We start from the raw sequence: 25,735 nt of genomic DNA, 5'->3' as shown, positions 1-25,735 counted from the left end.
GAAGTGCAGGTTATATAGAGCCAAATCAGGAGCAGTCCTGACATTTCTCCCCAAATTTGCTTGGACAAGAAGCAATGGGCTTTAATTGCAGCAAGGGAGGTTTAGATTGGACATTAGGAGAAACCTCCTAAGTGTCAGTGTGGTTAAACACTGGGATAAGTTGTTTAGGAAGGTTGTGAAACCTTCCTCATTGGAGATATTTAAGAGCAGTTGAACAGGCATCTATTGGGGGTGATCTAGACCAGTGGTTCCCAGCCTTTTCACTAGTGCAGACCCCCCAATCGCCCTCCCCCCAGACCATTTGCTGACCCTCACCAAAGCCAATTCTAGCTGCTATGCACACTTCATTAAATGAAAAGGGGAAGCACAGCATAGATTTTTGGATAGCTGTTAATAACATTATTGGAAAATATTGAATTTTAAAACAGTCATTGATTGTAACTTCGCAATTTGTTTAAAACTCATTTTTATTTATCTTTTATTTTTTTCATGGACCCCTGCACTACCCTCACAAACCCCCGTTTGGGAACCACTGGTCTAGATGGTGCCTGGTCCTGCCCTGAGGGCCGGGGACTGGATTTGATGACCTCTGATGGTTCCTTACAGTTCTAGTGTTCTGCAATTCTGTGAACAGATGTTGACTGGGAAATTGCAGTTTGGCTGGGGATTGTGGAAGGCAGAGGGGTAACTGACTGCACTCTTTAATACATGTCCCTGGCATAGTCTTCTCATGTCAGTCTCTGAGAAGAGGACATATTCTTCCCAGCAGGTGAAAGTGTTAGTGTTGCTGCTTCGAGAGCAGCAAGGTTAGGGAAAAGAGACAATAATAAAAGAAAATTTCATGAGACTCCTCAGCGGGGCAGGGGTGTGTGTGTGAGTGGGTGGCCACACAGTGCTCTTTCTCTCTCACCCTGAGATCACACAGCCTGACACAGATCCACTCAGGATGTTTTTGTTACCACAGAGTTGTTTTCAGGCCTGAGGTGGGTGCAAATTGGTGCCTGTCCTGCAGCCAGGTGATGTGGCTGGAAAGGCCCCTGTTGACTGGGTCTGGTCAGGATGATTGAGTGCTCCAAGGTGCTGCATTTAGACAGCAGTCTGCTCCGGAGACATGAATTGGAATCCTGGGGCTGGACTCGACCTCCTGAGGTCTCTTCCACCCCTGGGATTCAGTGGGTGTTGGAGCAACTCATTTTTGGTCACTTCTGTCACGACGATGAGGTGCTGCAGTCGCTTGAGTTCTGCCGTGGAGTACAGGGAAGTGCAAAGCAGAAGGTTGTTTTGCCCTAAATTAACCAATTTTTTAAACATTTATTTGCAGGTTCTCCAGCAGACCAGGTACGTTTTGGTTAACTGTCCTCTCATTCCCTCCTGACTCCTGTTCATGCAGGGAGTGTGGGGATATCTGTGTTTCATTAGCCCAGATTGAATTATAGCTGCAAGCTTTCAACTAGCCATGTTTCTTCATCCTAGGGACTGATCCTGCAAGGAGCTGAGCACCTCCAGCTTCCTTTCATTTTGCAGGGATTTGAGGGATGTGAGCTAGTGACAGATGTCCCTCATTTTAGATTAGAATTGGCCTGTTCCGCATGGACCTTGCCTGTAATTAATTTGTGGACACCACCACCAGGTGCGTTGAATCACAATGCTGCAATGATTGCATTTTTGGGCTCTTTGTAGATTGAGAACCCAGGACAGCAGGGTGAATTTTCACCTCCTCATTTCCCCTGCCACATTGTGTGGTTCCCCACAGAGAAAATTGAAACCTTCCTGTCCCCAACATGAAGACTTATGGCTACATAAAATTTGACGTGCCCTTGCATCAGGAAACAACTGAATCCAGCAGTAACTGCACAGGGAGTTTTGTCGGTGTCAGGATAAGAGCAGAAGTTACTAGGGTACTTAGAGGTATTTTAGTTTATCTTTAAATACATTCAATTGCAATAAGTTTTACTGAATGTAAACTATTTTCTCTCTCTTTGCAGGACTCATTAAATACAGGAGCTGGTAAGAGGGGTTGTTTTCTAAATGGGGAAAGTGGGAAAGTTTTCTAAAGTTTTCTAAATGAGAAGACAGCATTGGTTTCTTGCTCAAAGAGCCTGAGGATGGCAAATTCTGCAAGAAGTTCTCATGCAGATTTTGCACCTAAAGCCTGTCTACACTTAAATTATACTGGCATAACTATGCTGGTCGGGGGGAGGTATGATTTTTTACCAGCATAGTTATGCCACTAAAAACCCAAGTGTAGACACAGATATACGAACAGGAAGGTGCCTTTTACCAGTATGGACAATCTTACACCAGGGCTATGTCTACACTAGACAATTCTGTTGGCAAAACTTGCAGAGCATCTACACACAAAATGCATTTTGTCAACAAAGCCGTGTAGACACTCAGGGGAGCGGGGGAGACTTTTATTGACAGAGCCAGTGAAAAGATGATCCGCTTTTTTGTGTAGATGCGATGTGTTGACAGACGTTTTCTCAGAACATTTCTTTTGACAGTAACTTCTGCGGGCCAATGCTTCTAGTGTAGACGTACCCAGTATAACTACACCAGCACTATGGTTTCCCCTCCCTGCCTTATTATTGTAGGGCTGGTCTCCATGGAAAACATACATCAGCAGAGCTACATCTGTCCAGGTGTGAAAAAGCCATACCCCACAGAGATGCACTTAAGCCAGCCTGTCTCCATTGTAGAAAGCACGAGGTCAATAGGAGGAATTCCTCTGCCAACCTAGCCACCACCTCTTGGGGAATTGGGCTGACGACTCCAGAGAGCCTCTCCTGGTGCTGTCCCATCAAATCCTGACTGCTGATGTGCTTGGGGTTAGTGGTTCACAAGATGGTCTTGTGGTAACCAGAGGCTTTGTTCCTTTCCTCTTTCTAGGTCCTAAAATGGTGGCAGTTCAGAACTACCACGGCAACCCAGCTCACCCAGGGAAGCCAGTGTTAACGTTTCAAACGGGGGACGTAATAGAGCTGCTAAGAGGGGACCCAGATTCACAGTGGTGGGAGGTGAGTGACGTTGATCTTACCCAGGCACTGCTGGATAGCCATAAAGTTGTCCTTCTTGACTGCTGCATTTACCTGGCATTGCTCGGCTCATTATCTCGGTTTCTGCTCTGCCACCCAGGGTGAGGAATGCAGCAAACTGTGCACTTTCCCCTGGCTCCCTGATGAAGGGGATCAGCCAGCCCTATGTCCCCATATGACTCAGGGGGAGGGGTCAGCCCTTTCCCACCCTGTCCTCCCTAAGGAATGCTGGGATACTCAGGTTTGGGACAGTCCTGGATGGCAGGGTGCCCCCAGCCAACCCCCTTCACCTGCCTGGTGAATCTGTGTCTTTTTCGTCTGGTGTTATTAGAAGCAATGCCATTCCAGGCGCATCCCCTTTTCCTGGCATAATCAAACTCTTATGCTGCTTTAAGTTGTGAGAAGCGGAAGCTGTATACTTAACTTGGTGGTCCTAGCTCTTACCATTTAGGAGGAGTTCTTGGACACACAGACAGACAGACAAATTCTCAATATGTAGCAGATTTTGTTTTCTGTTTGTTTTCCCCTGAAGCAGCTTTATTCACTGGAGTTTGTAAGCCATCCTCCAAAACAATCCTCTGAGGCATATTTTTCAGCTGACGCCAGGAAGACACAGCATATGCAATTCTCCAAAACCGGAGCAAAGAACCTGTTTCTTGGCACAGTGCTGAGGTTATGCTTTATTTGTTTACAGGGGAGGTTAATACAGACAAAGAAGTCTGGTTATTTTCCCAGTTCGTCGGTGAAGCCCTGCCCTGTGGACGCCAGGGTAAGTGCATAAAAGCAGACCTGAGCTGTGCACCTCCAAGCATGGGCATTCTCTGGTCTGAGGGGGTTGGCTTGCAGCCCATCTTTTAAAGCAAGTTAATTTAAATTGTGGGCTGGTCCCCAGCATGCAGCTGAAGTCTCTCTGCTTGTTGGAGTCTCTTGGGGTGTAACGGGTGTAAGCCGCAATTAGGAACAGTCTGTCTTGTGTTGGCATTTTGTTTGAGGTGGGTGAATATTTATACAGAAAAGGGAAAGTTCCCCATGCTGTGCTGGCTTGATGGATGCCTTTCTCCAGAGCATAGCTTCACACGCTGCTTTGTCTGGGGCCTCCAGCAACGCCTAAGAGAGGCTGTAGCACTTCCTGCAGTGTGAGTTTTGCCTGCAGGCCTGGCTCAGGCGCTGAGGCCTGAAGAATGCACTGGGGGAGTTTTCTGAAGGAGACTCAAGGTCAGCCAGGGACACTAGATGGGAGTCTGCAAATTATTTCACTTAAAGAAACAGCCGTGATTATTTTTCAGGCCTAAAGAACTATTTTGGTGGTGCTTTGCGCCTTAACAGTGGCCCTGTTTTGAAGACCTGTGCTCTGTGGTTGTGTTAATGTGTAACCAGGTGAAATCCCTCTGCACAGGGGGTGGGGAACTTACAACCCACAAGGCTGAGCTTGCATGCATGCCTACACACACATCTCAGATGCATAAGCTCCAGCCACATCAGGGGAGGACGCCATTGCTAAAGCACCAGACCCAGCCAGCTCACATCACTGCAGTGTGGCGGGGAGCCCTGAGCCTCACGGGCCTGATCCAGGCAAGTCATGGCTGGACCCAGCCCGCAGCCTTTTCCTGGTAGCGGGAGAGCTGTGAATGCTGCAGGGAGGTGCTTGGTGCAGGAACCATCCTCCTTTTCTTCCATTGATCAAATTGTGGCCAATGGGAGAGTCGGGGGCAGTGCCGGCAGGTGCTTTCCCTGCAGCAAGCAGAATGAGGGGTCTCTATTCAATTCCCCTGCGCCCCGCAGAGCTGTGCCAGGTAGGCAGCTCACCCCCACCTACAGCACGCTCCCGCAGCCCCCCTTCTGCCCAGATCCCTCAGACCCACCTCAACCCTGCTCTTGTACCCCTTCTTCCAGACCCCTACCAGCCACATCTCAGTCCTGCATCCACCCCCCCACCCAGACCCCTCGCCCCCAGCCCGCTCCAGCACCCCCCACCCAGACCCCTCGCCCCCAGCCTGCTCCAGCACCCCCCACCCAGACCCCTCACGCTCAGCACATTCCAGCAACCCCCACCCAGACCCCTCGCGCTCAGCACATTCCAGCAACCCCCACCCAGACCCCTCGCGCTCAGCACATTCCAGCAACCCCCACCCAGACCCCTCGCCCTCAGCACACTTGAGCAACCCCCACCCAAACCCCTCGTGCTCAGCACATTCCAGCAACCCCCACCCAGACCCCTCGCCCTCAGCACACTTGAGCAACCCCCACCCAAACCCCTCGTGCTCAACACATTCCAGCAACCCCCACCCAGACCCCTCGCCCACAGCCCGCTCCAGCACCCCCCACCCAGACCCCTCGCCGTCAGCACACTTGAGCAACCCCCACCCAAACCCCTCATGCTCAACACATTCCAGCAACCCCCACCCAAACCCCTTGCCCCCAGCACATTCCAGCACCCCCCACCCAGACCCCTCACGCTCAGCACATTCCAGCACCCCCCACACCCAGACCCCTCGCCCCCAGCACATTCCAGCACCCCCCACCCAGACCCCTCACGCTCAGCACATTCCAGCAACCCCCACCCAGACCCCTCGCCCCCAGCACATTCCAGCACCCCCCACCCAGACCCCTCACGCTCAGCACATTCCAGCACCCCCACACCCAGACCCCTCGCCCCCAGCCCGCTCCAGTAACCCCGACCCAAACCCCTTGCCCCAGCCCACTCCAGCAGCACCCCCTCGCCCCCAGCCCGCTCCTGCACCCTCTCTCCCACCCTGACCCTTCCCCAGCCTACACCCTGGGGCAGCCCTTTGCCTTGCACTGAACCCTCATTTTTTGGCACAACCCTAGAGCATGGGGTGACCCACGAAATCTACTATCCCCCGTTCCCCTAGTCCTGGGGTGACGGTGAGGTGAATGTCTTTTGTGACGATTTCTCAGCTGGGGGCCACATCTGTGAGCAATTTTTTGTTGTGCTTTTTGCTTTTATGTGGCCCCCAACTGATTTCCCTGTGGTTCAGTGGCCCATGACCCAAAAAAGGTTCCCCACCCCTGCTGGCCATTTGCTGCTCCGCATTCCATGCAAACCATGTGCTAGCAGTCCTGAAAGGACTGAAGGAGTGGGATCGTTAGCACGTAGGCAGCAAGGGGAACGCTGAGCGGAGCTTCTACATGCAAAATGCACTTTGTCAACAGACTTTCGACAAAACCCGGCATGTCCTCTGGCAGCATTGTGCCTCTCCGTGTTCAGGTGTCGTGCCTTTCCTGACGCTCCAGGGGCCCTCTGTCAACAGACAGGGCTGGCAGTCCTGTTCGCTGAGCTTCTGGCTGGCACTTCCGTGGAGGGAGCAGCCGGGCAGTCTGGCCACTCTCTGTCGACTGAGCAGATTGCTCTTTCAGTCTGCTTTTGTGTGTGGACGGGATCTGTCAACAGAAGTTAGTAACTTCTCTCAACAGATGGCTGTAGTGTAGATGTAGACCCCCGTATGGCCTGTTCCTCGAGCACAGGTATAAATAGCAGCGTAGGTCGCAAACCCCTGCATAGGTGATTAGAGCAAAGACACGCCAGCGCCCTAGCGTAGGTGCCCTGCATCGTCTCTACCTGCCCAAGTGGTGCCTTCCGTATTTCGACTGTTGTTAGCGGTGTAGCGCTCCCCTGCTGAACCTGTCTCCCTGCTCGGGCCTTTCCCCCGCTCATAGGCAGTCAGGCCTCAATAGAAGTCACTCTGATAGACGTTGCTTCGCACTTACACCACTGAAATGTGGAGGAACACGATGTAAAAATTCCTCATGCTGAAGTCATTACATTGTTTACAACCGGGAAAATTAACGTACCTTCCCAGCATCCTCTGCAGCTCTCCTCTGTCTCATACGGCACATGGGATAAAAACGGTTTAAAAATGTCCTTCGGGTTAGGATCATTTCTTGAAATGATGCTTAAAATTCTTTAAACGTCTGGTATGGTAAGTGAGTGATACATGAAGATTTAAATGGCCATGTAGGCAAAATTGAGGCTCTAACAGTCCCTGTCACCCTCTATTTACATTATTGCTTATCAGGGAAATTCCTCATTATAAATCATTTTGCTTCAAGTCCCAACTTTATGGTCCCTGTCCCCGACGTCTGTCGACCCCCTATACTATCCTCCTGCCGAGTGAATGCACCTGACTTTTCACTGCAGCCCCACAAAGGGTCAGATAAATCAAAATATGCAATAGACTCGACAGAGCTGGTTTCTGTGTAGGTACCAGTGAGAGAAGCAGTTGATTATAACCCTCTTCCTCTGACTCTGAGGCCAATAATATAAAATGCTGGGCACAGAAAATTGCTCCCATATGGAGGAGTGTATCAGGGATGATCTATAATCTAATTAGAAGCTGTGCACCCTCGTAATAAGCGGTATTCTCTTTGCTCTAGCCTCCCAACAGCCGTCCTCCGTCGAGAGAAATAGACTACACGGCGTACCCTTGGTGAGTTGGTCATTATGTCAGACGTTCCGATGGAAATGCTTTACTACAGGCATAAAGACGTATTGGGTTTACCTTTTAATTTCATTACATTGTCACGAAGCTGCTATGGGACAAATTATGAATGCACTTTGCAAGCTCCTTTCTGCCTCCCCTTCCTTCCCACAATCTGCGGCTGACGTGCAGGAACTGTCAGATTTTCAGGCAAACGGGGCTAAGAGGGCATAGTCAGTTGGTACATTAACGTTTCACTTCTGAAGACCCGAGCTCGAATCCTGGCTTCAGCCTGAGCCAACGCCAACTGAAATCCAAGGGACCTTTTGCATTGACTGCAGTGAGTTTTGGATCAGAGCACAGCTGGGAATGCATTGGGGGATCTCATGCCACTTTGCCTGCTGAGGTTTTGGCCTGGTTGGCAGTCCCTGCTCAGGAGATGGGTATTGGATGTTAGACTAGAATGTTAGCAGTGGGTAATCTGTGGCCTGAGAGCCACATGTACCCCCCAGGGCTCTATGAGTGGTCTGCAAGACATTTTGTTCCTGTTGCCCATGCAGAGGGTTGCCAGAGTCCATTGGTGTCTAGCCGTGTCGATTTTTTTCCTACTGGTATTACTAACATTCAGTTCACTTGACATTTTGCCGCAAGCTCCCGCCCCTCCCCACATGCCTGGACCGGTTATTTGTTGTTGTCTTGCAGACTTGTTGCCAGGACTTCCAGTTCTGTTGCAAGTGGGGTGACCCAAAGTATTTCTGTCCTGGGTCTCAGCAAGCAGCTCACTCTCTTCGAAGCATGTTACCATGCAGGATGTTCTTTGGGGAGGACCAGGAGATGACCAGTGACAGCGAAGGCCACATAAGCTTATTTAAATTTAAAAAAAAGCTGTTGGTATGATGAGTGTCTTGTGGGCTCATGCAGAAACCAGGAAAGGTGACTGTGATTGGTCTTTGCTGATTGACATTTAGGGGGGATGGCTGCAGACTTTCTGACCCTAACCCAATTCAAAACATAGTGGAGATCTTGTATTACCAGCCAGAGCTTCATCCAGCAGACCTACAGCCAGTGCCTGGCTGCTCTGTGATCTCGGCCCCTAACAGCGAGTGTTCCTTTAGGTTTGCAGGAAACATGGAGAGGCAACAGACAGACAACCTGCTGAAGTCGCACGTCAGCGGGACGTACCTGATTCGAGAGAGACCAGCGGAAGCAGAGCGCTTCGCCATCAGTATTAAGTGAGTGTAGCCAGGTGTGCTCATGTTAACAGAGCCTAGACAAGGTGGTAAAGTGACTGCTGGATAACCGCACTAGGCAGTGAGATGTGGGTGTGAAATTGACCATGTTAGACCGATAAACTTTACTGTCCTCTGGTTCTGCCCCAAGAGAAGCTTGTGATTTTAACGGCGGCCTGATCACTTTAGATATCAGGTAAGCAGTCTACAGAAGATGCTTCCTTTTCCCTTTCAGATTTGAAAGGGCAAGTTAGCCTCGTTAATTACCTGACTTGGAGTGAGATTTTGTAAGACTCATTAATACTGGTGCCCATTTGCTAGGGCAGATTATCTAGTTCTTGCTGGGTTTGGCTTTGCAGAGGATCCACATAAGCGTCTCCTGCAGAGTAAAAGAACGCACACAGATGAAGTGCTGCTTAGCAATTGACTCTGGACAGTTTAAACATGGGGATTGCTGGGTTATAAAAGTAAAGGCCCCACTGATAAATTTAGCACACCACTATGGAGCCATCTGGTTAATCTAGCATATCATGAATTGGTTGGTAAAGCACCTGGGCACTACATGCAATAGTTAATTTGATTATTTATACGTAATAGAACAGCTTCAACAGGAGAGAGACTTGCACTAGAATATCCCATAGCCCATTTGTAGGAGCAGGGTGGGGCCACAGACCCACAGAAAAATCAGTCGGTGGCCATACACTAGTGAGAAGCAAAAAAGAAAAGAGCAAATCCTGGCTGACCTGACCCCCAAGTGAAACAGAGATTAAAAAAACCTTTCAGTGATGAGGGCCCCCCCACAGCTGAGAAGCAGGAGAAAAGGCTCACCTCCCTCCCCTTGAGCTGCAGCCCAATGGAGGGTAGGAGTTGGAGGCTCAGGTGCTGAGGCTTAGGGCTTACCCCCAGGACCAGACTAATTCTTTTGGGGGCTCAGGGCTAGTAGCTTAGGGAACAAAATGAGGGGTTCAGTGTGCAGGAGAGAGCTGTAGGGGAATCAGCTATGTGTAGGGCTGCAGGGTCTGGGGGAGCGGTAGGGTGCAGGAGAAGGGTGGGGGGAGGTCTGGGCAGAATATTAAATAATCAGCAAGAACGATATTATCCAGCCCAGCAAACAAGCACCAGTACTCACATGTGACTCCAAGTCAGGCAAATCAAGGCAGAATGGCATCGGCTCTTTCCAATCTGGGCAGGAGGTAGGGCACAGGGTCTGGAAGAGAGGAGGCGCAGGAGCAGGGTAGGGATGTGAGGTTTGGGCAGGAGATGGGGTGGAGGAACAGGGGGTGAGGGCGCAGGTTCTGGAATAGAGGAGGTGCAGGTGCGGGAGCAGGGTAGGATGGGGGGTTTGGGCAGGAGATGGGGTGGAGGAACAGGAGGTGAGGGCGCGGGTTCTGGAATAGAGGAGGTGCAGGTGCGGGAGCAGGGTAGGATGGGGGGTTTGGGCAGGAGATGGGGTGGAGGAACAGGGTGAGGGTGCAGGTTCTGGAAGAGAGGAGGTGCAGGCGTGGGAGCAGGGTAGGATGGGGGGTTTGGGCAGGAGATGGGGTGGAGGAACAGGAGGTGAGGGCGCAGGTTCTGGAATAGAGGAGGTGCAGGCGCAGGAGCAGGGTAGGATGGGGGTTTGGGCAGGAGATGGGGTGGAGGAACAGGGGGTGAGGGCGCAGGTTCTGGAATAGAGGAGGTGCAGGCGCAGGAGCAGGGTAGGATGGGGGTTTGGGCAGGAGATGGGGTGGAGGAACAGGGGGTGAGGGCGCAGGCTCTGGAAGAGAGGAGGTGCAGGCGCAGGAGCAGGGTAGGGATATGAGGTTTGGGCAGGAGATGGGGTGGAGGAACGGGGTGAGGGCGCAGGTTCTGGAAGAGAGGAGGTGCAGGCGCAGGAGCAGGGTAGGATGGGGGGTTTGGGCAGGAGATGGGGTGGAGGAACAGGGGGTGAGGGCGCAGGTTCTGGAAGAGAGGAGGTGCAGGCGCAGGAGCAGGGTAGGATGGGGGGTTTGGGCAGGAGATGGGGTGGAGGAACAGGGGGTGAGGGCGCAGGTTCTGGAAGAGAGGAGGTGCAGGCGCAGGAGCAGGGTAGGATGTGGGGTTTGGGCAGGAGATGGGGTGGAGGAACGGGGTGAGGGCGCAGGTTCTGGAATAGAGGAGGTGCAGGCGCAGGAGCAGGGTGGGATGGGGGGTTTGGGCAGGAGATGGGGTGGAGGAACAGGGGGTGAGGACGCAGGTTCTGGAAGAGAGGAGGTGCAGGCTCGGGTGCAGGGTAGGATGGGGGATTTGGGCAGGAGATGGGGTGGAGGAACAGGAGGTGAGGGCGCAGGTTCTGGAAGAGAGGAGGTGCAGGCTTGGGAGCAGGGTAGGATGTGGGGTTTGGGCAGGAGATGGGGTGGAGGAACGGGGTGAGGGCGCAGGTTCTGGAAGAGAGGAGGTGCAGGCGCAGGAGCAGGGTAGGATGGGGGTTTGGGCAGGAGATGGGGTGGAGGAACAGGGGGTGAGGGCGCAGGTTCTGGAAGAGAGGAGGTGCAGGCGCAGGAGCAGGGTAGGATGGGGGGTTTGGGCAGGAGATGGGGTGGAGGAACGGGGTGAGGACGCAGGTTCTGGAAGAGAGGAGGTGCAGGCGCAGGAGCAGGGTAGGATGGGGGGTTTGGGCAGGAGATGGGGTGGAGGAACGGGGTGAGGGCGCAGGTTCTGGAAGAGAGGAGGTGCAGGCGCAGGAGCAGGGTAGGATGGGGGGTTTGGGCAGGAGATGGGGTGGAGGAACGGGGTGAGGGCGCAGGTTCTGGAAGAGAGGAGGTGCAGGCGCAGGAGCAGGGTAGGATGTGGGGTTTGGGCAGGAGATGGGGTGGAGGAACGGGGTGAGGGCGCAGGTTCTGGAATAGAGGAGGTGCAGGCGCAGGAGCAGGGTAGGATGGGGGGTTTGGGCAGGAGATGGGGTGGAGGAACAGGAGGTGAGGGCGCAGGTTCTGGAAGAGAGGAGGTGCAGGCTCGGGTGCAGGGTAGGATGGGGGATTTGGGCAGGAGATGGGGTGCAGGAATGGGGGGGTGAGGGTGCAGGTTCTGGAAGAGAGGAGGTGCAGGCGCAGGAGCAGGGTAGGATGGGGGATTTGGGCAGGAGATGGGGTGCAGGAATGGGGGGGTGAGGGTGCAGGTTCTGGAAGAGAGGAGGTGCAGGCGCAGGAGCAGGGTAGGGATATGAGGTTTGGGCAGGAGATGGGGTGGAGGAACAGGGGGTGAGGACGCAGGTTCTGGAAGAGAGGAGGTGCAGGCGCAGGAGCAGGGTAGGATGGAGGATTTGGGCAGGAGATGGGGTGGAGGAACGGGGTGAGGGCGCAGGTTCTGGAAGAGAGGAGGTGCAGGCTCGGGTGCAGGGTAGGATGGGGGATTTGGGCAGGAGATGGGGTGGAGGAACGGGGTGAGGGCGCAGGTTCTGGAAGAGAGGAGGTGCAGGCGCAGGAGCAGGGTAGGATGGAGGATTTGGGCAGGAGATGGGGTGGAGGAACGGGGTGAGGGCGCAGGTTCTGGAAGAGAGGAGGTGCAGGCTCGGGTGCAGGGTAGGATGGGGGATTTGGGCAGGAGATGGGGTGGAGGAACGGGGTGAGGGCGCAGGTTCTGGAAGAGAGGAGGTGCAGGCGCAGGAGCAGGGTAGGATGGAGGATTTGGGCAGGAGATGGGGTGGAGGAACGGGGGGTGAGGGCGCAGGTTCTGGAATAGAGGAGGTGCAGGCGCAGGAGCAGGGTAGGATGGGGGGTTTGGGCAGGAGATGGGGTGGAGGAACGGGGTGAGGGTGCAGGTTCTGAAAGAGAGGAGGTGCAGGCGTGGGAGCAGGGTAGGATGGGGGGGTTGGGCAGGAGATGGGGTGGAGGAACGGGGTGAGGGTGCAGGTTCTGGAAGAGAGGAGGTGCAGGCGCAGGAGCAGGGTAGGATGGGGGGTTTGGGCAGGAGATGGGGTGGAGGAACAGGGGGTGAGGGCGCAGGTTCTGGAAGAGAGGAGGTGCAGGCGCAGGAGCAGGGTAGGATGGGGGGTTTGGGCAGGAGATGGGGTGGAGGAACAGGGGGTGAGGGCGCAGGTTCTGGAAGAGAGGAGGTGCAGGCTCGGGTGCAGGGTAGGATGGGGGATTTGGGCAGGAGATGGGGTGCAGGAATGGGGGGGTGAGGGTGCAGGTTCTGGAAGAGAGGAGGCGCAGGTGCAGGGTAGGATGTGGGGGTTGGGCAGGAGATGGGCTGCAGCAGTGGGTAGGTGTGGAGCAGGGACTGGGCAGAAGGGGGTGCAGGAGTTTAGGGTCTGGGTGGGGGAGGGGCAGTGGGTTGGGGTGCCCACCTGGCGCAGCTCCCAGGGCAGGGGCACAGGTGCTCCACACGTTACATGAACACCCTCCCTGCAGCACACAGAGCCACTTCCTCACTCCTTGCCTGGCAGAGCCCAGGGGCCTAATGCACTCCAGCCATGCTGTGTCCCCCGCATGACCCCCCTTGTGACAGGAGCACCAGCACCAGCTTGTCCTACTGTGCGGAGGGAGCAGTCCTGAGCCTCGTAGTCCAGATCAAGGCATGTCACGGGCTGGATTCAGCCTGCGAGCCGTCGGTTCCCCACCCGTAGGCTGGAGCACCTCCCATGGTGAGGAACACCCTCCCGATTCCAAACCCCGCTCCGCATCCGACAGAGGGGAGAGCTGAACTAGTGCTCTAAGTGCTGTGCTAACAGTTACAAGGGAGGCAGAGTTCATGCAACATCCACCTCCTCTGGCTGTTCCGTGAACAATGCTGGAGAATTTTATTGGGACTGAAGCTCTTTGGCAAACTCGTGAATAGTTTTGGGTCACACGGCACTGTGCTTCTTGGCACGTAAACTTTGTCCTAGGCACTGCACCCAGCTCTAGTCCCCTGCCAGCTGTGACACCGACTCTTTCAGATGCTTAACCTTTGTGCTTTCGACTCCCCTTCTGGGAAGTGGATGAGGCTGCTGCTTCTGCCAGGAGGTTGAGACAAGTGAGGTGATGGTCACAAAGCATTCAAAGGGCTACTACACAGCAGGAGAGAAGTGCAAGGGTCAGGGTGTTTCTCAAGTGCCTGCTGCGATTGTTTTCACAGGTTTAACGAGGAAGTGAAGCACATTAAGGTGGTGGAGAAGGATAACTGGATTCACATCACAGAAGCCAAAAAATTTGAAAGCCTTTTGGTATGTTTTTGAATCGGCTTTTCTCATTTAAATTGCTTTTCCTCAGCTGCATTGAGCCCCAGCAGTGATCTTGTGCACCTGATGTGTTTTCTCTAGGAATTGGTCGAATACTACCAGAGCCACTCGCTAAAAGAGAGCTTTAAACAGCTGGATACAACATTAAAATACCCATACAAATCCCGGGAACGTTCTACCTCCAGAACCTTCACTCGCTCCCCAGGTAAAAACCACTGTGCATAGAACATCTACACCAGCACAGATATTTCATGTATACCTACTCCTCTGGTTCCCCTTTAGAGAAAGGCCTACATGATAGAGGCAGGAGCATTCTCTGGTTTCCACAATGGGAGTTAACAAGCTTGAGGGCCCAGAGGGGACTGTCAGATCATTGAGCCTGACCTGTGGAAAGGAGTGTGCCCAATATGGGACTTGAACCTAGGACCCTGGAGGGTAGTTTGAACTAGTCGGGCCCTTTGTCAAGCAGCTGAGTCCAAGTTCAGTGCCCCCCTGTGCAGATGCTGAGAGGAGGGGGTCTTGGGCTGGTTGCATGGAAGGCCATGTTCCGAAGAAGGCCCAGCTGGGAGGTTTCTCTTTAGTAACTATTCATGATGGCTACATCTACACTACAGAGGTCTGTCAACAGAGATTACTGTCGGAAGATATCTTCCAACAAATCTCTGTCAACAGAGTGCGTCCACACAGCAAGGCGGATCGTTCTGTTGATCTGCTCTGTTGACAGAGAGCAGCCAGGCTGCCCGGCGGCTCTCTCCACACAACAGCCAACCAGAAGCACAGCGGACAGGGCTGCCCGATGAGCCTGAAGCCTTGTCTGTCAACAGAGGCCCCCCCGGTGCATCCACATGGCTTTTTTATTGACAGATGCTGTCAAGAAAGATGTTCTACCTTGGGGCAGATGCGGGGGAGGCAGAAGGCTGTTGTCAAAAGTCCTGAGGTCTGTCAACAGAATGCATTTTCAGTGAGGATGCTCTGCGAGTTTTGTCAGCAAAACCCTCTCGTGTAGACGTAGCTGATGTCTTGTTCCAAACATCCTTTCCCACCCGGCTGTAACTCGCTTTGTCGGGAGAGGGCTTGCAGCGAGTCATCCCTCTCGCAGTGCTCCAAACCCTTTAGGGTAATAATCAGACCGCAGTTTTGCAAGACACAAAGCACGCTTAAGCTGAAGGGAGGGATGGAAGGTGCTACGCATGTGGCAGGAACAGGCCTGTATTGCTACAATGAACGTAATTATCAAGTGTCAAAAAAATTCAAGGTCAGTATCTTCAGTGTGAGAAATTTCAAGTCCTTTGCAATAAATAAATATAAAAGGACCAAAGCCAGCTGGTGTGAAGAGAGGAACTGCTTTCACCTCTGAGACGCAGGGTTTTCGCTTGTCAGTGCATACAAGCCTCCACATGTCCAGGCCCACCAATGGGGGCAGTTCCTCGGGGGCCTGGCCTTCCAAAGGGCATGGAGCTCCAGCCACTGCGACTGCGTCTTTGGCAGCACCATCAGTTGAATCTCAAGGTCCCTTTAAAGTTCTGCCCTAGGTCTGCTCTGCCACTGTTGGGGGCTCAGAGCCTCAGTCGTGGCAGCACTAAGGGCTGACTGCTCTTGGCCCCACCCCTTCCTCCCTTGGTCCCGCCCCTTGTGGGGGTGCAGAGTCAGGCCCGTCCTTTCTTCTTTGCCCGGGGACCCACGGCGGCTGTCGGTCCCGCTGCACATGTGAGTTTTACTGGGCCTGATTCTGATGTCACTCATGCCGGTTGTACCCCTATGATTTGTTAGTCCTAGTCAAAACCACAGCGAGCATATTGTGTGGAAAGTGCTGAAACAAATGAACCTTTAAATTATGATAGATAAATCCTAGGAATTATTTCATTTTTGATTAAAATTTGGGAAAATGAGATTTTTTTTTCAAAGATGATTTTTAGGAAAGTTTAATTTTGGTGATTTTTTAAAAAAAAATCTTTTTCTTCTACTTTTTTGCAACCTTCTCCCTGCTCCCGCCTCCCATCCTTCCTCTGCTGCTGCAAAAAAGAGGGAAGGAGTAAAAAAAGTGAGAGTGGATATTTTTGCCCATAAAAACTAACATTTTTGTTGAACATTTCTTTCCTTTGAAAACAAAAACCTATGAAAAATGATTTTTTTATGGTGAACATTTTCATTTTGGTTAAAAAGGCATTTTCCTTCCAAAAATAAAGTCTCAGTTGAAAACATTCAACTGGCTCCATCTATTTTCTTCAGTGGCAAGTTGCTCCCAATTTACACTGGTAAATGCAAGAGGAGAATTCAGCCCATTGACTTCAGTGGACTCGCTCCTGATTGACACCAGTGTAAGCAGGAAGAGAATTTGGTCCATTATGTTTTGATTGTACAGAGGTATCCAAAGTCCTCCCAGAACTTTTCCTGCCTTAATGTAGCCACGGCTGCAGCTCCAGAACAAAGAACTGCTGCACGCATAGTTTTCTCTTTCTTGCATTGTGGTTTTTTAATTTCCTTTTTAATTCTTTTTCTTCTGCCTCTGTTTCTAACCTCTTTGCAGCTTCCTGTGCTTCCTACAACTTTTCTTTTCTCAGTCCTCAGGGCCTCAACTTTTCTTCTCAGAATCCTTCCACTCCTTTCTGGTCAGGTACATAGCTCCTTCTGTTCTTGAGAGGAAAGCACCATCTACTGGCCATCCCTAGAGCAGCAGGGCCTGTACCTACTCTGGCATGATGCAAACGGCATCAGCTTGAAAGCCATCCGCAGTGGGACCTCCCTCCGCACCTATCCCCTGCCGTCCCTCCCTATCGGTATATGAAGTTCTGCTAAAGTATTGACCCTCCTTATGTCAGCCAGGGGCAGAATCTGGTAACCCACAAAATGTGAGAAACTAAATAAGAAACCCTGGTGAACTAAATATTGAGAAAAGGGGTGGTGGGGTAGGGATAGAAGTCTAAATCTAGTGAATTGGGATCTCACGCTGTGCTTCAAGCTTGACCCGTTTTTCCCGTGTTTCTCATAGAAACAGAACATCAGACTCACACCATTTCAAAGCCTGTTTTTTCCCTTACCATAATACTAGAATTTTCATTTCCAATTGTCTTTGAGCTCTGCTGGCCAAGCATGCTCAGTAGCGTCACGATGAGGGCAGCTGGGAGAAACCCACCATGCCAGATAGCACTGGAATTCCCTACCAAATGTTAGAGCAATATTCTGATCTTTGAAACCCACCAACACCAAGGTGCATCGAACAAGCCTCTTCCTTCTTTTCTGGTTCTAGCAGCACCTTAAAGGATCAGAAGTGAAAAAAAGCTGTTTAAAGTCATTTCTTTCTGCATATGCCTGTTAACACTTAGAATTATCAGCAGCGTGAAGAGTGAAAATAGAGTCTTGTTCCTGCTGTGCTTGGTTACAACCTTCCACCTCACCCCCACCCCAGGGAGAAGGCTGATTGAGTTAAAAGATGTTGTTGGTCTAGGGATTTCTTTCAGACCATGATCCTGGGCTCCTTTGTCCTAGACACTATGTAAGTTTAAAAGAAACATTCCTTCTCCAATGAGCTTTTCTCTGAAATTGGAATCCTGCAAGTGAATTAGATTGATACAAAAAAAAAAAAATCAGCTCTGAGCATGCTTCTGGTGAGAGTTCAAAGCTTTCATGATTCACACTCTGCTCTCCAGCCTGGGCCCCTAACTAGGCTGAGTGAGCCCTACAGTAAATGTATTTGCTGTGTGTGGTTGTTCCCTTCTGCATCTCACCTCCTGCGAGCTGAAAGCCTGGGCAAAGCTTCTTCCTCCAAACCCAGTTCAACCTCGGTTGGCAAAAAATTTAAAATTGCAAACATGTTTTTCATGGAAAAGAAACAAACCGCCCTAAAAAAGCAAGCTTACAAAAACTTGTCTGTGACTCTGAGCACATGATCTCTGCTATAATCATGCCCTTGCCACCATTAAACCCCCAAACTCCCTCTGGCTGTATAACTTGCAGGACTACACTGCAGAGAATGCAGGTGGTCCATTTCCCGTATCATCTTTCCAATCTGTGTGCCAAAGGAGACCACGCCCTTCTCTCCTGGCCTGAAGCAAATGAGATCTGCACCAGTCGCCACATCCCAGTCTTGTTCAGTTCATGATCCTGGGGGAGACGGTAGCAATGGATGGCCTCTTGCATGTCATTAACCAGTTTTGGGTCATCCTGTAATAACTAAATTAGTGCAGTTCCTTAGAGATGGCCGTTAGGAATATCTGCAGTTCTGCTGACGTTTTAGGTCTCACACTTCAGAACAGAAACTGATTACCAGCTAAGGTGAAGAAGAAATTTCCCATTGCTAGGACATTGTTAAAAAATGGTGTCCTGTATGGGGGCCTTTTCACCAAAGCACCTACTGTCCTCAAGAGGACCCCTTCCTAGGTGATCAGTTCCTGAGGTACAATTTACAGCTTCCTCACCTCTATGCCATAGAAAGAATCTGCTATGGTGGCTATGCCCAAAGGCTAATAAAGTGATAGTTTAAACATGAATCGCTTTGTGGAATCTCCCTTAGATGAGGCAGCCCATTGGCTGTCAGAGCAGTAACACCAGAAGTGGAAATTATGGGAGTAATTGCGGAACAGATTTTTCTTTTTCCCTTTATTTTAATTTGGTCCTGTACACCCTTTGCTTTTATCCCACTTTCCCTCTTCCATAGAGATGGCCCTTCATCAAGCGCCTCTAGCAACACCTAACAATGAAATATATATACACACCTTTCCTGAGCATCCTTCAAGGTTTTATATCCAGGGACCAGCGTGGTGTTGCAATTGACTGAGACCCATTCTGAGACCAATGAGGTGTTGATAATGGAAAACCCAGCCTTGGAAATGGGATATAACCCTCTTCACACATGGCTGAAGGATTAAAATAAAGTCACCTCAGTACCTAATGGACTTTTTGTCCACAGAGGTGTTTTCTGCCCTGATCTTGCAATAAATATGAGGACTCCTGATTAAAAACCCAGGTTGAATCCAGTCTTACTTTTCCCAGGCTTCAGCTGATCTTGAGCTAAAGTTCAAGCTTCTAATTCGCTTTCCTTGTACACCCCCAGTGGTCACACCACCCGTCATAGGGACGGCAGTGGCACGGTACAACTTCGCGGCACGCGACATGCGAGAGCTCTCTTTGCGGGAAGGCGATGTGGTGAAAATCTACAGCAGGATAGGCGGAGACCAAGGATGGTGGAAGGGAGAAACAAATGGAAGAGTAAGTATCTATTTAAGTAACACTTCTTTGCCTTTATAGAGTTGGTGAGTTGGGATGTTAACTTACTGGTACAGCAGGTCAGAATAGTCCAAATTTTAATCTTTAAAGAGAATTTTATTTAAGAAAACAAAAGGGAGGAGGGTGAGGGAAGCATTGCCTTTCCCCAGTTTGTCAGCCAGGCCTACTAATTAATGCTCATGAAGAGGAACAGTAAGTATCAGCCCCATTTTACTGATGGAGAAAACCAAGGCAGATGGGGAAAGTGACTTGATGAAGGTGATTAGAACTCAGGATTTCTGTGCTCTCAACTTTGTGCTTGCTCTGCCAGAACACACTGCCTTATGTGAAACCCAGTTTAAATTTAGGCGTTGTTGAATCTGTCAGCAGCATCTCTTGGTGCATTCAGGCTGAACCTCTCTAAACCAGCACATTCTCGTCTGGCATCATCCGCAATCTGGCATGATTTTAGTTAGCCAGATGACCACTTATCATGGGTGTGGCCAAGTTTCTTGTAGTTCCATAAAGTTTGTTTCCAGCCACCAGTCCTGGCTCTCAGTGTCCTGTGCTGTTATTTAGCTGTAATTTACCCCTAAATATCTTCTACGACCCCAGTAAGCAGTGGACATGTTGGTAATGCTGCTAGGCAATATTGACCTCCCATGATCCGCCAAATTCTCTTGACCTGTCTTGATGGTGCTGGATTAGAGAGGTTCACCCTATATAACTACACACTGCAGCTGTAGCTACATGGTAGGGAGACCTACCAGAGCCTTTCACCGCTGCCTAATTCTTGTTAGCTGGGTGAAAGATACTAGGCATGCTTCAGCGCTATGAATGCAGTACCAGACTTCTGGGGCAACCTAAATGGTTGGGCAAGTAAGTCTGTGCAGTGAGGGAAGTTTGTCTCTACTCACTTTGGTAGGATCCCTTTGCATAGCCATGCCCAAGGTTCTGCTCACCTTTCCATTTCTGCGGCAGATTGGTTGGTTTCCTTCGACCTACGTGGAGGAGGAGGGAGTGTAATGAAAACTGGATCTTTGGCAGAAATCATCGAGCACCCCGGAAAAGCTGCTGCAGACTGTACACGGTTGTCCCGATGCCCAGGGCTCTGAATGAAACACCATAAAAAATCATCCAATCTTAACAACCAATCTCTTGCGACTGGTTTTAAAATCAGTCCTCTGTCAAGTGTGTGTCTGCGTGTCAGGGGTGTCGCTGGCTGTCAGTCCTGGGTTGTGTTCCTTGTGTGTAAGAGAGAGAGTGTCTGTCCGATAACGTTTGTCCGTAACAGCAGCAGGAGTGTCCTGGGAACGTCATGCTCAATGAGTTTGCCTGAGCAGAAGGACTCAGCGCAGCTAGGCTCAGACACTTCATCCAAACCCAGCTCATGGACGGCTTTTCAAAAGCCGCCTCACCCTGGGACTGAAGATGGAGGGAACATTTTGGATTTCTACTCAGAAGGAGCAAGCCAGCCCCAGAGTAACAGAGGAGTCTCTCTCACCTGCCCTGCCCTCTCCCCTGCTGCTGGAGAATGCACCCAGCTGGCTAATGTTTTTCCTTGTCAAGTCAGCCTGCTCAACGGCAGAGCCAAACTCAGTGGCCCTGCTGCGGTGATTCAGGAAGCGGAGCAGAGGCCAGGTGAGGAGGCCTCTCGCTGTGAGCTCTGTAAGTTGCCAGTTTTAAAGTAGGAATGAGTTTCTGAAGAGAGAGGGGGACGGGTGGGAATACGACTGCCCTCAGCCTTTGTGAGAGAGTCCCAGCTTCACATCACAGGTCCATTCTCTTGGACTAACTTTGATCCCTCTTGGTTCACCCAGGGTGAAAGGGACCATCCTTAACCTGGACTGTTTCCCTCTCCCCCTCCATATCAGGATGTCTGATGGGGCTCTGGGGCTGCGGAAAGTGCCTTTCCCGAGAAGAGCATTTGAAGCCATTGACGTACTGGGTAGTGCAGACAGAAATAGCTCCAGATGGGTAACATCTGCTCCTGCATGTGCGCCGTTCGCCATCTCCCGTCCCTGTGCTAAACAAGAATGCAGAAGCACCCGCTGGACTAATGGCCTGTTCGTGTAGCCATTATACGTCTCTGCCTCATCGATCTCGGGGCTCACTCAGCTGAGTAAGGGTTGCAGGCTGCAGCCTGCACTACCTGACAGTCTCAAAGGGGCAGCTGTGTTAGTCTGCAGCTTCAAGAACAAGCTGTGCTGTGGTACCTTAGAGGCTACCATTAGGTCAGGAGCTTTTGTGGGTAAAAGCCACCTGAGGAAGTGGGTTTTACCCACAAAAGCTCCTGACCTAATACGTTGGTTAGTCTCTAAAGTGCCACAGGATGGCTCATTCTCTGAAGAATGTGGCGGAAAAGTGTCTTGTCTTCCCTGCATCCACTTGCACGTTTAGGTTATGCCCCAGGTCTGTCCTCACCCCTCAAAGCTACTAAGGAAGTGCTCTGAGTCACCCCTCGCTTTGTCTTTTTCGTCAGTGCACTGTGCTGAATAACGTGCTCCTGAGCCTCTTGCTTTCCAGACCGTGACTGTTTTATAGGAGAGGCAAAATTATCCAGTGGACTCAGTTTTGCGTGACCTCTGCCAGGTGCTGCCCAGTGTTCCCCATCCAGCATTTCCTACCAATGGGCACTATTTAAAACAAGCACGCGTCCGTGGCAGGAAACTCCATGCACTCCATAATAACCACCTCCACCAGAGGCATACGACTTAGTTGGTGGTGTTAGCGTGGCGCAGTGGCTGTGTTGATGCTGCGTTACTTACATCCACGGTTGCGGTGGTCATTCTTGGCAGTTTCACAGCTCCAGCCGAGCAGCTAACCTCCCAGAGCGTGGCGCTTGTGGAGCTGAGATCCTGGACTCCCAGCCTCTCCATTCCTCTTAGGTTAGTGGAAGCATTCTCGGTGAGGTCCCACACCTCCGACAGAAGCCAGGTAGTGTGGACGTGATACACTGCAGCTGCAAGTCGACCTAAGATAAGTCAACTTAGGTGTCTAGTGTCGACATGTTCTCAGTGCACTTTTGAGTCCCACCTCCCATCTTTCGCGTTTTTCAGCAGCCCATCTGGTTGGAATTTTACTACTGGGCTTTGAGGTCCTGAGAACCAGACTCCACTTTCCACCGCAGTGATGTAAATCCAGAGGAGCTCTAGATTTGCCCTGGCATAATGGACATCAAGCATGTGCCGACCTAAGTGATCGCTGCTACTCGCATTTAGAGGAGAACTGCAGCCCCCTGTTTTATGGTGGATGGAAAAAAAAATGTTTCTAGCCATTTCGCAGAAGCTCCAGGTGTAATCTGTGGAACAGCAGCAGCCTGGCTGCTGCCAGATTGGGATATTAAAGCCAAAAGGAGAATTCTGTGCTCTGAAACAAAAAGAAAACAAATTAATTTTGAAGGTAAATGACTGTTTAGGGACAAGGCGTGAGTTGAATAATATTGCTAATTGTTTTGATGTTGGCATTGGGGTTTTATGTTTTCCTGTGTTCTGTTTTGATCAGTGCAAGCTTCCCAGCTGGGCAGTCTTCCTCGTGCCAAAGCTGCCAGTGAAATGCTTACATTTGCACGGTATTGATTAGAAAATAGTTTTTGTTTAACTGTACCCATGAACGCAATGACTGTCTAAGCCTGCTGCGCAAATGCCACCATCTAAATGTCCCTGCAGTCAGGTGGGTATTGCAATTTGCATACAACCAAGGAGTGGTTCCTCTTGAATTTTGCTTGCAGAGTGATAGAAAGAACTGAGCAGTCATATTGCTTGTGGTTTTGTTAAAGGCTATTCTCTGGTGCCAACCTATTCCAATTCAGTCTTCATTGTCCATGAGCTCCTTACCTATGGATTGTGTCACCCCAGTCTGCCCATATGGAAAGGGAATAAGGAAGAGCGATGGAAAAGGAGGCGCTAAGGATTTGTGTATAGGGGGACACTCAGGAAAATAAATCCAAAATAATGTGTAAAGTGGTTTCGATAAATAGTGTAAATCCTTGTGTGGATGCTCTTATTCAGAAGTAGAGTGGCCTTAGTTCAGTTGTGTTTACTTCGATTAAGAACACAAGAACGGCCACACTGGGTGAGACCAAGGATCCATTATGCCCAGCATCCTGTCTTCTGACAGGGGCCAGTGCCAGGTGTCCCAGAGGGAGTGAAGAGAACAGGTAATCATCAAGTGATTCCTCCCCTATTACCCATTCCCAGCCTCTAACAAATAGAGGCCAGGGACACCATCCCTGCCCATCCTGGCTAATAGCCATTGAATTTATCTAGCGCTTTTTGGAACCCTGTTAAAGTCCTGGCCTTTACAACAACCTCTGGCAAGGAGCTCAAGGGTTGACTGTGCATTGCATGAAGAAATACTTCCTGGTGTTTGTTTTAAACCTGAAAATTACATTTGAATTCAAACTTGAGGACATTTTAATGCCCAATGAGTGTCCGCACAGTGGCTTACTGCAGTTTAACTAATCAAACGTAAATTCATGGCCTTAGCTAATTTAGATTAATTTTCTGGAGTGTCCTCATTTAGACAAGCCAGCTGAGATGTGAGCTTAGCTCCCATGAAAGGGAATTGGGAGTCAGGTACCCACGTCCAATAAGCTCCTTTGAGAATCCCAGCCTGCAGGCCAAGCTTCTTAAGGCTGACTGGTGATTTTGGTGCCCATTTTGAGATATCCTCAAGGGCCTTGATTTCCAAAAACGGCTGAGGACTGTCTTTCTGGGGAAAAGGTCTTTAAGATGTCTCCTGTTAGGCATCCAAAAGTCACTAGTCACTTTTGAAAATGTAGATCAAAGGGCCTGTTTCAAACTTTGGTACCATCTGAGGGCAGATTTGAGTCCAGATCGAAGAAAAGAAAATTCAGGACATTTCCTAAGTCTTCATCGAGCCTGTTTAAAATTTCTGTTGTTCAAAACATGGTTATATTATGAGGGACTTTGGATGGATAACCCTATTAAAAAAAAGCATGCGTCCCATCTCACTGGAGCCTTACTTGTTCTCTCATGTAGCATGTATAGTATCTTTGCCAGTTACCAAACTATGTAACAGATACAGTATCTGCCTGTAACCCTCCTCGCTCTCAGCAAAAACGAGTCATTCCTCAAAACAAAACTCTCTCTTTCTCGTGCTTATTGTTGTAAGAAACTTCTTTAAAAAGATTCTTCTTGTTTGTAAGTAATTGTTCAGCCAATTGCCACGATATATATCTGTGAATAAGAAGGGGAAATTTTTTTTTATGATGGCAAGAAAATTGTATATATATTTTAGTTCATCGCAAAACCTTCAAAATTGTAATGGGATATGTTGGAAAATAATATGTAAATTCATTGTTTTTTTGTTTTTGTTTTTGATTTTTCCTTCACACTGCACTAATTGAGATAGAGGGAGGGAATGTAAGATACAAAGTTTGTTTATGGAATAGTTTCTAGTTTGGGATTTGGAAATCATTTGGAGTAGCTTGTAATGCTGGAATAGAAACTTTAGCTGGTACTTAGAAACCTTTCTTGCATGAGGTTTTCCAGCTCTTTTTCAGTTACAGTACATCAAAGGAAATCCCACAGCACAAATGAAGTGTAATTTTGCTGATAGAATTTTTCCCCAACTGTGGTTTTTACTGCAAATAAACCTACATTCTTTTCTGCATAAGAGGGTTGGTTTCATGTTGGACTTCTTGTTTCAAAAGGTTTGCTTTGGGAAGGTAGGTATTGCCAGACGACCTGAGTCCTGCTCCATCTCATCCCATTTTCCTTTCTCCAACAGTGGCCAGAACAGGCTGCTTCAGAAGATGAAAGAACCCTGCTCCAGGCAGCTATGAGATAATCTGCCCACAGTGAAGTCTGGTCCTGACTAAGTAATGAGAGATTGGCTGCTTATACCCTGGAATGTGAGAGCTCATAGGACTTCCCAAACCTAAATTTAAAAAACAAAACAAAACAAAACAAAAAACAAAAAAATGTATTATTACAATTTGAATACTTATGTTTTCCAATGAAACAACCAGTCCTTTCTTTAAAAAAAAAAAAAAAGCCTGCTATACTTTGTACAGTGTAGAGGTGGAAAAAGTACCCAAAAAGTCACTTGAGTAAAAAATACTGCGTTGGGGGAAATGTAATTAAGTACAAGTCACCAGTGTCCCTCTGGAAAACTACTTTAGTAAAAGCACGCAGTCATGCACCAATGTCAGATCTTGATCGTACTCAAATATGTAGAAGTGAAAGCAGCTGCACTTTTACTCAAGTTACTTTTAGGCTACTTTTTCAACCTCTGGTACAGGGAGTCTTGTGTCTGCCCAGCAGCTGTTTCCATTTTCTGGGAAAATTAAACATGCAGGTGCATTGATAGCACAGTCGCTTAGAAGTTGTGCAACGTTGAGATTCTGTTTAGAGTCAGTCAATTTGGCCAAGTGCTTTGCTGCTTTTTTGTTTTGGCCTTGCTGGGCTTTTGTGCACAGAGCTAAGATACAGGTTTCTGTGCAATGAACCATAACTCTGTGTGGTCTTTAGTTACTGCAGAAAGTCCTATACTGAATCCAGCAGAATTCTCTATAACTTAAAGCATCTTAAAAACTATGCTAGTGGCTTTTCTACATGATGAGCCCATTTCACCAGAGGAGGCCCCAAGATTTCACTGTGAGGTGACATATAGTTTAATTACTAA

At 49.9% G+C, this 25,735-nt stretch overlaps 1 protein-coding gene across 2 annotated transcripts in view; it reads left to right on the top strand.

Moving 5' to 3' along the window:
- Positions 1 to 24,724, top strand: part of VAV2 (vav guanine nucleotide exchange factor 2) — a 382,680-nt gene extending 357,956 nt beyond the window's left edge. Inside the window, exons 18-28 of one of the 2 annotated variants that reach the window (XM_075015084.1) lie at positions 1,322 to 1,338; positions 1,986 to 2,007; positions 2,890 to 3,017; positions 3,730 to 3,804; positions 7,431 to 7,483; positions 8,590 to 8,706; positions 13,780 to 13,867; positions 13,964 to 14,087; positions 16,410 to 16,496; positions 18,933 to 19,087; positions 20,066 to 24,724. In XM_075015084.1, the coding sequence (XP_074871185.1) occupies positions 1,322 to 1,338; positions 1,986 to 2,007; positions 2,890 to 3,017; positions 3,730 to 3,804; positions 7,431 to 7,483; positions 8,590 to 8,706; positions 13,780 to 13,867; positions 13,964 to 14,087; positions 16,410 to 16,496; positions 18,933 to 19,087; positions 20,066 to 20,110 (911 nt within the window). In that variant the 3' untranslated portion in view covers positions 20,111 to 24,724. The remainder of the gene's footprint in view (positions 1 to 1,321; positions 1,339 to 1,985; positions 2,008 to 2,889; positions 3,018 to 3,729; positions 3,805 to 7,430; positions 7,484 to 8,589; positions 8,707 to 13,779; positions 13,868 to 13,963; positions 14,088 to 16,409; positions 16,497 to 18,932; positions 19,088 to 20,065) is intronic. The other variant, XM_075015085.1, reaches the window with a different exon arrangement.
- Positions 24,725 to 25,735: the final 1,011 nt, after the last annotated feature.

Source organism: Carettochelys insculpta, chromosome 21, assembly GCF_033958435.1.
Source record: "Carettochelys insculpta isolate YL-2023 chromosome 21, ASM3395843v1, whole genome shotgun sequence".
NCBI classification, from domain to species: Eukaryota; Metazoa; Chordata; order Testudines; family Carettochelyidae; genus Carettochelys; species Carettochelys insculpta.
The sequence above is the reverse complement of the archived record's forward strand: the minus strand, read 5'-3'. Positions and strand labels throughout refer to the sequence as shown.